This window comes from Emiliania huxleyi (assembly GCF_000372725.1).
Source record: "Emiliania huxleyi CCMP1516 unplaced genomic scaffold EMIHUscaffold_7, whole genome shotgun sequence".
Lineage (NCBI taxonomy): Eukaryota > Haptophyta > Isochrysidales > Noelaerhabdaceae > Emiliania > Emiliania huxleyi.
In genome coordinates, this window is record NW_005196756.1 from 1 (window position 1) to 10,884 (window position 10,884).

Below are 10,884 nucleotides of genomic sequence, written 5' to 3' on the forward strand. Positions count from 1 at the left end.
GTCCGGGCTGGTGTCGGTGCTGATCGACAGCCTCTTCTCAAGCGCCGCGGCCGGGAGCTGTGACAGGCGGATCACCAACGCGCTCGCGGAGCTCGCGTCGAGCGTTCCTCCGGTGCGGAGCATGGGCGCGGACGGCGTCGCCATGAATTGTCCGCGGGAAACACGTGGGCGCCCCGCCAGCGTGCACTGCCTTCACCGACCTGTTCTTCGACCTGGGTTCCAACTTTTCCGGGGTGTGGTATGGTCCCGCCCGCCCAAAGGGGTGGGGGTATGGTCCTGACCGCCCAAGACTAGCCCTGCCATACCCCAAGCAGGTCTGCCAGAGGTGGGGGGGGGATGGTCTTGAGCTGCGTTGGCCGATGCGCAAGAATTTTATAACGAAGCTCCCTCGCACGACACTGGGCACGGGACTGGCGCGCACTGGCACTAACACAGGTACACCACGGGAGCCGCCTAAGCGAGCCGACTCCTGCGAGGACGCTGGACGGGGAGGCACTTATAGCCCAAGAAATACGAGGCCTGCCTGGACGTCACGAGCCCATTCTCACTAGCCCTGCCTGACCCGCAGCGAGGCCGCTCGCGTAGGAGCCCCTCAGATGAGTGGTCAGATGAATAGATAGTGCCCGAGAGCGAGGGTTCCGGGGGGGAGCACAAATCAGGTAGGACGCCCAGCCCTAGGCAGGCCCAGCCAGCCTTGCCCTCGCTCGTGCGTCGTGCCGCCGAGTGCGTATCCTCAGCGTATCCTAATGCGAGAGAGATCCCCTGTGCCCTGTGCCCAGCCCTCTCCGCGCCGCGATGCGCCCCTTCCCCTCGCTTTTGCAAAATCCTGCAAAAGGTGGGGACGTGTCTGTCCTCGACCCACAGCCCTACAGTAGGCCTGCTTGGGATGTCTGTTTTATTTATTTATTCACGTCCTGCGAGAGGGCAGAGGGGCGGGGTGCGCGCTGTACCTCGGGGTTCGTGCGTCGCCCATCTCTCCGGGAGATGTCTGCTCGAGATTTATTTATTTATTTAGGAGGTCGCGCGGATGGATCGGGGCGGGCGGGGAGGGGTCTCGCTCGGTTTCGTGATGAGGCTAGTACTTGCCTTTCGGGGAGGGGCCTCGCTCGGGAAAGGCGAGGCTAGCTCAACCCAACGTACGTCTTTCTTCCCTTCCTCCCTCGCGAGGCAGCGAGTAGTAGGCAGCGAGCGAGTGACGAGTGTAGGTGTAGTGAAGGAAGGTGGAGGATTGTTCAGAACCGCGGCGGCGAGCCGCCCCACGGGCCGCTCACAGGAGAGAGAGCTGGGGGCGTGAGTGAGTATTCTTGATACGAAACCACGACGACACACACACAACAACACCGCCTCGCGCGCAAAGTCGCGCGCGGCAGCGTCGACCGCACGGCCTACTCGCCCAAGTACTCGCTCTCTTTTATGTCCCACCATGCAGAGCGCATCTCTCTCTCTGTTGTGCGAGGCGTGAACCGCGCCATTCGCTCTCACCTGGCAACCCTGTCTGCACGTCTCGCGCGCGCGTGAACAGGGCTCCAGGCCCCAAATGACGTGTGAGTGTTAGATTTGTTTGGTATTGCTAAAAATCTCTCTCACACACACAGCTGGGCCTGGGGGAGTCGCGGCACTACCGCGCTCTACACTCTACATGCTTCCCCTTTCTCCCGGCCGGGGTGGGGCACGCGGGGGGGGCGGCGGGTGTGTGGGATGTCTGTGGGCCCGAGAGCGATATGCCATGTCCGCCTTGCGTTGTTTCAAAACATCGAGTCTAACAGAAAAGAAAACACCTCCCATCGTTCAAGCTGGTGCTGGCTGCTGGCTGCTGGTGCTGGTGCTGGTGCTGACACCCAAACACCCCCGGCTCATGTCGACCAAGACGAAGGGCCGCCGCCTGAGCGGCTGGAAGGCGGAGGACGCGCAGAATCTCATCGAGGAGAACGACGACGAGTCGGAGCGCGTCGCCGCCGCCAGGCAAAAAAGCGAGGAGGCGGAGCGCCTCGCGCAAAAGGCGCGGTCGCCGTTCAAGGAGACGCCCAACCGAAAGGCGCGGACGGCTGTGCTCACCGACATGTACTCGGACGCGATACAGATGTGCGCCGAGAACGTGCGTCGCCGCCCCCCGACCTTGTCCCCCGAACGCGCGGCTCACTCGTGGCGTCACGCAACACCAGAAAATCAACGAGAAGAACACCTGGGCGCTCGACCTGATTGACCACATGGGACGGATGATCGAGCAGCCTTCGGCGGCCGGACTATCCCGGCCGGTTGAGAGGAAACAGTTCGCCTCCTCCACCCTCGACGCGGGCGTGAAGATTTACGCGTACCGCGTCGACTCGGTGACACCCCCCAGAGACCGCAGTGCAGCCGCTCTCGCTGCGCGGTCGCCCGCCTGCATCCTCGCCTTGCCCATCTCTAGACTCGCCACTCGCCTAGCACGCCATCGCGCAGGCCGGGCCCACACACGGCGGCGCCACAGACTGCGGACACCCTCTCCCGGCACCTCACGCGGTCGCAGGTCTACAACGAGACCTACAAGCTCATCGGCGGGCTGAATCGCGCAAAGGGCGGTGAGGTGGCGGACGGGGCGCTCGACACCGACTCCGTGGCGGACGCCGGCGCGCCGGAGGGTCCCGGCACCAAGGAGGCACGGAAGCCGCGCCGCGCCAAGCCCCCGAGCAGCAACCTCGAGGCCAGCACTAGCTGACGTAGACACTTCTTGCACTCGGAAGGCACTTCCGAGGCCCTCCAGCCCTCCACGTGTACCCTCGCAATGCGCCCCATGCACTGCCCTGCGCCCGGGGCCTGAAGCCTCGTCCTCAACTGGCCAGGCGAACCCGGCGTCGCTCGATCTCAAGAAGCTGGAGATGTCCTTCGAGGTTGACCCGCTCTTCCACCGCACGTCGGCCAAGTTCGACGAGGGCGGCGCAAAGGGGCTCCTTCTCATCAACCTCGCTGTGCGGCCCGGCTGCGCGCTCTCGTTCGACTCGTCCGGGACATGCGCCGCCGCGCCAGCGGTCGGGGCGCCGCCGCCCGTGCGGGTGCCATTGGCGCCGCTCGCCGCACTGGTACCCAAGCAGCTCTCTGAGAAGCACGTGTGTGCCGAGCTCTGCGGCATGGTCGGATCGCTCCGCACCGGCGTCACTTGCACCGACGACGCGGAGCCCGAGCTTGCCACCGCTGCGAGCGACGAGGACGATTCGGACGGCGACGCGGCGGCCGGAGGCGGGTACGACGATGACAACGACGCGCTTGGTACCGCGGACTTGGGCGCCGATGCCTTCGACGCGAGCGCCGACCTCGGCGGAGAGCCAGAGCCCCTCGATGCCGCCGAGGCGGCGCGCGAGGCGGCGCTCCTGCGCCAGTTGTCGACCGATGGGGAGGGGGAGACCGCCGTCGCCGCCGCCTTCATGTCGCTGGACGAGCTGGCGTGGCCCTCGTGGCACTCGCCGAGGGGCGATGGGTGGCTGGGCTCAGAGCAGCGGCGGTTCGCCGTAGGTTGCCGAGTCGCACCCGACAGAGCGCGGCACCGAGGCGGTGAGTTTGAGCCCCCCCCGCCCGCGTCTCGCGCCCCCTCCCGCTCCTCGCAACCCTTTCCCCGCCGTCCAACCACGGTTCCGCGGCGACTACCCCCATGCTCACAGGAGGAGGGCACCGGTGTCGCCGACACCGAGGCGGCGGCGCGCGAACGCGTCCAGCGGCTGCTGCAGGTTGGCCAAAGGTGGGCAGGCCCGGCGCACTGGAAGTTCGGGAAGCCGGCCGGCTCGGGCGGCGGCGGCGGCGGCGGCGGCGGCGGCACGGCGGCAGCTGCGCCCCCAAAGCGTGGGAAAGGGAAGGCACCTTTTGCCATCGACTTTGGCCGCTCGACGGAGGTGCTCGCCTCGCTGCGCGCGATGGAGACGCAGGCGCAGCCCACGCGCTTGCGCCCCCACCGCCCCCACTGCCCTTCCCACGACTCCCCGCCACCCTCCGACGAATGCAGGCAAAGGGAACGACGCTTACCGAGGCCGCACTCGCCAAGGATGGCGGATCGTGCTCCACTCTCCCCCCTGACCTCAACTGCACGCCCGAGGTGCGTGCGCGCCTCCTCCGCGCGGCCCAGACGACGCCCCTTTGGCGGCACCTCCGCGCCTTGAACGTGTCGTCGTGACACGCGGTGGCGGCGTCCACTTGCATGGCCCGTCACATTGACGCACCCGATGATGCGCATCACAGGTGCTCTCCTGCCTCTTTCACAAGCCAGAGACGCGCCTCAGCCGCCGGCGCCGCCGGCTCCAGCCGAGCGCGTCCGTCGCTGAGGCTGCCGAGGGCGGAGATGCGGGCGGCGCGGCGGACTACGAGAGCGACGGAGACGATTGGGCGCCAGCCGATGGCGGCGAGATGGAGGACGAGACGTCCGTCGATGAGGGGGCGCACGCCGACGCCCTCGTTTCCGGCGCGCCCGTGGCGGCGCCACTGCAGCTCGTCGCGGAGCCGCAAAAGGTGCAGACACCCCGGCGGTGTTGGTCGTGGTCTCCGTACTGAGGCTGCCGCCCTGTCTTGTCAGGTGGCGCAGATCAAGATCGGCTACGCAAAGGTGGCCAAACAGGTCGACATCAAGGGTCTCAAGACAGGGGTGTGGGAGCTGTTGCAGGATGTGGACAGCGAGGCGCGCAAGGCGGGCGCGGTGCAGGTGTCCTTCCAGGAGGTGCTCCAGCAGTTGCCGTCCAAGGTCGAGGCATCGCAGCTGCCGGACGTCTCGTTCGCCTACTGCTTCATCTCGCTGCTGCACTTGGCAAACGAGCGCGGCCTCGAGATCGCCGACGACAAGGATCGGCTCTCGGACCTTCGTGTGACCATGCCGCGGTGAGGGAGTGGAGGGCCGGTGCATTGGCGGACGCCGCTCCGTGGGGTGTGTGCTGCCCCGAGCTCGGGGCACGTCCCGGTTGACTGTTGAATGCGACTCTACGACTACGTAGCAGCCCACTTGAATGGCACTGCTGTCATGCATGTGTGTACATCAGTGAGTCCCCGGCATATCCGATCGGGCCTAACTGTTTAACCCTGATTTTTACGCTCTGCAATCAATTATGGTCAAAATCTCAAAGTCAAACCTCGCCGGACGCCGCGCGCGGGCGCGCCGGCCCTCTGCGCTCGAGCCATCGCACGGCATTGCGCCTGGCCAGCCTCGCCTCTCTCGGAGGAGACTGAAGTCTGGACACGGGAGAGAGTGAGAGAGAGAGAGCACTGGTGGTGGTACGTCCCCAGGGCCCCCGTCATTGCGCATAAGGCGATGTGGGCTGTTGGGCGCCAACCCGCGAGCGGCGCCACTGCCAGTACGCCTCACGGAGTGAGTCGAGATCCTCCAGCGAGTCGCACAGACTACGAGCGCGCTCCTGCTCCGCCGGGTCGCCGCCCTCGTCGAGCACGTCGACTAGCAGCGACATGGCGGCGACACGGCCGGCCCCGCTCGCTGCATCGCCGGCAAGCAGCCCCTCGCAGAGCAACCGCACGCGCGGGACGGCGCTGTAGCCCAGCGGCTCGACCACCCCGCGCAGGTAGTTCCATGGAGAGGGGTTCCCCGGCGCAGCAGCGATGAAGCGGGCGGCGAAGTCGACCTCGCCCTCGGCGACAGACAGCGAAGAGAGATCGGCGGTGTGCTGCAGCAAAAAGTAGCGCTGGTTCCACGCCGAGTTGTTGCGGGCGTCCTCCTCAAGCAGCCCCTCCACAAATGCGGCCTCGCCTTCCCATCCGCCGCATGAGCTGAGTACCCACTGGCGATGCCCCCAGGCGTGGTAGTTCTTGCTGTCATCCCTCAGGATCTCCGCCACGAATTCCAGCTCGGCCTCGGGGCCGCTGCCAAGCCTGGCGAGGCAGGAGCGGCGGTGGAACCACACCTGGTAGTTCTTCAAGTTCTCGCGCCCACGCGCCGTGCAAAAGGCGAGCTCCTCGCGCCATGCCTGCTCCCGCGCGGCGTTGGACGACCCCGAGTGCATTGCCTCAAGGCAGCGGCGTCGGTACTGCCACGCGGTGTAGTTGGCGGCGTTGTGCGCAATCACCTCTGCCGAGAGCTGCAAGGTCCTCTGCGAGCACTCCCCCGTGACAACCACGCGCCGAAAGTAGCTCATGACCTCCTCAAAGCCGTCCGGGTAGGCGATCCGCACGACAGGCACGGGGCCGTCGTCCTGCGGGAGCGGCTCGAGGTCGGAGAAGGTGGCGTCGAGCATATAGCTCGTATGACACACGCACGTGTTGAAGAGGACCTGGCCTGAGCGGCACCGTGGCCTGGACGTCGGAAGCGTCCGACGGCCGCGCAGCGGTCTCGGACCTATGCGGGGGGCGAGTAGAGGCACTCGCGGCGCTACTCTCGAGGTCTCTTGGATGCGCATCGCAGCAGTCGGGGGGCAGGAGAAGCAGCAGGCCGCAGTAACCGCCGTGATCAAGGCCGTCATCGAGGTTTTGCGCGACGCCGGCGATGTGAGCGATCCCCCGGTTCCCCACCGCCCCAATTTCCCCGCACTTGTTCACCGTTCGCCTGAATAGAGCTCTTCCTTTCCTCCCCTCTCCGTCCCTCCGCCTCTCCCCACCGCGAGTCACCGCTCCGACTTTCACGTTGTAGGACCTCGGACAAGAGATCACGGCCGACTCCTTCCTCGCGCCAGGCGACATGGACCTTCTCAAGCACAAGCTGCGCCAGGCCCTCCAGTGCCACTTCGAAGGGGAATGCCGTCCTCAAACGCGTGCTGCCAGAGGCGCTCGACGAGACGAAGGTGACCACGCCCCGGGCGCTGGCCGAGTACCTGCGGCTCCCGGAGGTATCGTGTGCGCCTCGCGTGCCTTCGGCCGAGCAGAGGCGGCAGATGCGCGAGCTCGTCGAGGTGCGAGCGAAGCTCGTCGCGACTTTGAGTCTATCCTAGCGCGTGTGGACAGAACTCTCCAGGCTTTGGGTGAGGGGGACGCCGACCGCGCCGAGCGAGAGAAGGTCGAGCCGCTGCAGCATCGGCGACGCGAGGCTCATGAGCTGCCGTTGCCAGGCCAGCAGCGTGGGCAGCTCATCACTCGTTGGCGGGCGGCCGATGGAGCCGGCAGCATTGCAGACCGCATGAGCTGTACGAGAAGGTGGTTATCCGGAAGGGCACAGATGCGAGATCACTCGAGATCACTCGAGATCACACACAGGTAAATCACGGCTACGTCGCTCAGAGGTAGAGGTAAAGGGCCCACGGCTGCCCTGCAGAGGTAAAGGTACGAGGGCCGCCGTAGGCCCTCAGAGGTAGAGGTAACCCAGACCCCTCCTACTCGGCCCTCAGGGCCGATCGGCACCCGCAGCGCTGGCAACCGCCTCTCCCGAAGACCACCTAGCACTAACAGTCTAACACCCCCTCCTCTCACAGCAGTTCGGACTCTCTGGCACCAAGAAAGTCACAGCAGGCGACGGCCCCTTATGGGCCGCCGAAGAGGCCGGCCTCCTCCGGCACCCGCCTCACCCCACCCCACCCCGCCCTCTCCCCCTGACCCTCCCCAAAGCCGCACCCGGCTCCGCCCTCCTCCCGATCCTCACCCTCTCGTGCGCTCGCCGCCCGCGCCGCTTCCTCCCACCATGCGAGAGAGAGAATACGAGTACCGCCAGCACGCCTCGCTGCCAAACAAACGAAAGAAAGCGCGCCCCGGATGGAGCGGGAGGCCCAGCCGGCGGACGTCACCGCGCTCAGGAAACCTGCCCTGCCGACAACTCCATCTCCTTCTCCACGACGCCGGCACCGTTAGCAGCCTGAGGGCTAGCTGCCTTGATGCGGCCGGTCAGCTTGGACACGTCGCGCGGGGAGGCATGGTCGAGGCCAAAGCGCGAGTACTTGAAGTCTGTGGCGTAGGGTGAGGACATCAGGTAGTCGGTCGGCACGCCTTCGATAGCCCCCTCGGCCATCGCGCTCGTGGTGTACTCGCCGCGCACAGGGAACTCGTCCTCCTCACCGAAGACTGCCTTGTTGTCGCCGTCCCACGACTGGCCAATCATCCCGTGGGGCGGCACGGATAACTGGGATTCGGCGACGCGTGGCGTCATCTGCACATCGATGCGCCGCACGGGCCCCGCCACCGAGCGTTCGACAGCCTGCGGTGTGACCGCCAGCTCCCACTCGCCAGTGGTGACATGCAGCGAGGAGTAGTCCATGTGCAGCGTGACATCGTCGACCACCTTGGTCGTGTGCGGCCCGAGCGCGAAGGCCTGCTGGCGGTCGATGGTCGCGTTCATCCACCCGATGTTGAGCGGACCGATCTTGCTCGCCCAGTACGAAGCGCGCACAGTGCGCCCGCCGCCGGTCTTCGCAACGATGTGCGCCTGCGTGAGGAAGGAGCCGTGCACGAGCTTGTGGCGGGGGTGGTCCGTGTCGTGCAGGTAAAAGTCGGCAAACTCTGTCATCATGTTGAGCGAGAGGTTCTCGGCCGAGAGGAAGTTGTAGATGCCCTTGTCGGTGCCGCGGAAGTCCGCCTTGCCTCCGTGAGCCAGCATCAGGTGGGGATCGCCGTTCGCCTGTCCTGCATCGGGCGGCGGCAAGGGCACCAGCGCGTAGTTGTCATATTCTCCACCGTTAACTCCCGGGGCCGTCAGGGCGACAGTAGAGGGCCCCTCGTCGCTCAGATCGCACGTGCTTTCCTGCTCTACAACCTCGTCTGCATACCAGTCAAACGAGAGGCAGACGAAGCCGTACCGCGCCTGAGCGTCGCAGCATGCAATCATGCAGTCCACGATTGTGACGTCCGTAAGCCGCTTAGTATTATGGCCGTCTACGTGCTGGCCTACCGTATGGGTCCACATGCCACCGTCGCAGCCAGGCAGCGACGGCGGCGGCGAGGGCGGCGGAGGCGAGGGCGAGGTGGAGGGCGGCGGCGGCGAGGGCGGCGGAGGGCTCGGCTCGGGCGGCGGCGGCGAGGGAGGTGGCGGTGAGGGGGTCGGCGGCGAGGGGGGCGGCGGCAAGGGCGGCGGCGGGCTCGGCTCGGGCGGCGGCGGCGAGGGAGGTGGCGGCGAGGGGGTCGGCGGCGAGGGGGGCGGCGGCAAGGGCGGCGGCGGGCTCGGCTCGGGCGGCGGCGGCGAGGGAGGTGGCGGCGAGGGGGTCGGCGGCGAGGGCGGCGGAGGCAAGGGCGGCGGCGGGCTCGGCTCGGGCGGCGGCGGCGAGGGAGGTGGCGGCGAGGGGGGCGGCGGCAACTCCACCAGCGCGTAGTTGGTATATAGTCCACCGTTGACCGTCAGGCCGACAGTAGAGGGCCCTTCGTCGCTCAGATCGCACGTGCTCCCCTCGACTGCAAACCAGTCAAACGAGAGGCAGACGAAGTCGTACCGCGCCTGAGCGTTGCAGCATGCAATCATGCATTCCTCGATTGTGACGCCCGTAAGCCGCTTAGTATTATGGCCGTATACGTGCTGGCCTACCGTATGGGTGTACATGCCACCGTCGCAGCCAGGCAGCGCTGTGCCACATGTTTTGTGGCAGACGGGTTGATGCTGTGTATGCATCGAGGTAGCGCCGCTCGCGCATCCCTGGTGGGCAACCATCGCATCATCCGCCGTCCCTGCCCACAGAGAATGTTTACCATACAGGAGTTGTCGGGGCCCCAATGGGCCGAACAGTCGGCATCTGTGCTCGATTTGAACCCCATGCTGTACGTCCCTGCCGCCACCGGATCGGCATAACTTTCGGCAGCGTACGTAGTGTGGAACGACTGACAGAGGGCCAACTCGGTGACCATTGTGAAATTATCGGGACAATGGGCTCTCCTGCGCGAAGTCGCCCTGCGGTGCGAAGACATGCCACCTCAGCCAGGTGCGCGGACCGGGCAGGAGTTGGCAGGGGGCGCTCGAGAGGGGGCGGGGTTGGCTCCTGCGTGGAGTGGAGAGAAGCACATCCAGCAGGAGTGCGTTATGGCACGCGTGGTGGTGAGGGTGTGAGGCCCAGACGTGCGCAGGAGCGGTGCTGCGCGTGGCAGGGGAGGGTTGCGCACCGCGGTGCCTCGCCTGTGGGCCCTTCCCTGGTCCAAAAGAGGCGGCTTCGATCATATGCTACAGCTTAGATGCGTTAGCGGCGGGCAATTGCAATGAAAAGAGGCGCATCGTTGGCGGTTTCCGCGACTGTCGCGGAATCTTATCTCCGGTGATCTCGGGCGGTGTCGATCTCCGAGGGAGTCGAGTCTCTAGTGTTCCTCATTCAACTTCGAGTGGGTGGAGGCCAAGCCGGCCAGTACTCCCTTAGAGCTTAGTGTGGGTAAACCATAGAAGTAGGTTTGAATTCGTCTACGTAAGGCTTGGTGAGTGGTTGGGGTGGCCTCAGGCATCCCCAAGGGAGCCTCTGCGGTGCCACATAAGCAGCTTAGAATCTAAGGCTTAGTGATTGTCGAGACTTTAAAGTATTCGTTTGAAGAAACGCAAACAAGACAGACGGTACTATGGATGGACTATGGTCACCAGTAAACCATAATTCGACTTTGAGGGATCATATCTCAAAAAGCCGGGAGATAGCATAGCCTTATTGTTGCATATTAGGCCGCATAAGGTCAAACTTGACCCCACAAGCATCAATAACCCGATGCTTCGGCTCGACTGTGCCGGCACACTGCCTCCTTGCGCCGGCTGCTAGCAGGCCGTCGCGGCCCGTGGTGCACCAGAGAGAGAGGTCGACGCGTTGCCCCCGCTGGCGACCCCGCGCGGCTCAGGCCGGCCAGAAGGTGTGTGGTGGCGGCACCATGGCAGGAGTGCGGAGAAGAGCTCGCCGAACGCGAGCAGCAGATGGCCAAAGTGTACCAGCGCGAGAGCCTCGCAAGCGGGCGCAGAAGAAGCTCGCCGTGACACGATGCCGGGCGGTGTCTGCCCGCCCAATGCGCAATGGGTGGCAGGTGCCTCTGCTGCTGTGGGAATTCTGCTGTGGT

General features: G+C 65.7%; 4 protein-coding genes across 4 annotated transcripts; 2 read left to right on the plus strand and 2 right to left on the minus strand.

The window, feature by feature from the left end:
* Nucleotides 1–1,798: 1,798 nt before the first annotated feature.
* Nucleotides 1,799–2,945, plus strand: EMIHUDRAFT_448315 (hypothetical protein; the record flags this gene model as incomplete). Its single annotated transcript, XM_005761712.1, has 5 exons — nt 1,799–2,095; nt 2,163–2,243; nt 2,268–2,327; nt 2,507–2,680; nt 2,820–2,945. Coding segments are annotated over exons 1-5 (681 nt in total), but the record flags the coding sequence as incomplete, so codon positions are not given.
* Nucleotides 2,946–5,279: 2,334 nt separating this feature from the next.
* On the minus strand, nt 5,280–6,179 carry EMIHUDRAFT_54874 (hypothetical protein; the record flags this gene model as incomplete). Its single annotated transcript, XM_005761713.1, has 1 exon — nt 5,280–6,179. A coding segment is annotated over one exon (900 nt), but the record flags the coding sequence as incomplete, so codon positions are not given.
* Nucleotides 6,180–6,348: 169 nt separating this feature from the next.
* Nucleotides 6,349–7,329, plus strand: EMIHUDRAFT_197694 (hypothetical protein; the record flags this gene model as incomplete). The annotated part of the gene is made up of 4 exons (XM_005761714.1): nt 6,349–6,459; nt 6,687–6,845; nt 6,920–7,086; nt 7,278–7,329. 4 exons carry the CDS (start codon nt 6,349–6,351, stop codon nt 7,327–7,329), a joined length of 489 nt encoding a protein of 162 aa, XP_005761771.1.
* A 346-nt stretch (nt 7,330–7,675) lies between these two features.
* EMIHUDRAFT_197695 (hypothetical protein) lies at nt 7,676–9,711 on the minus strand (the record flags this gene model as incomplete). Its single annotated transcript, XM_005761715.1, has 3 exons — nt 7,676–8,763; nt 9,202–9,390; nt 9,561–9,711. 3 exons carry the CDS (start codon nt 9,709–9,711, stop codon nt 7,676–7,678), a joined length of 1,428 nt encoding a protein of 475 aa, XP_005761772.1.
* Nucleotides 9,712–10,884: the final 1,173 nt, after the last annotated feature.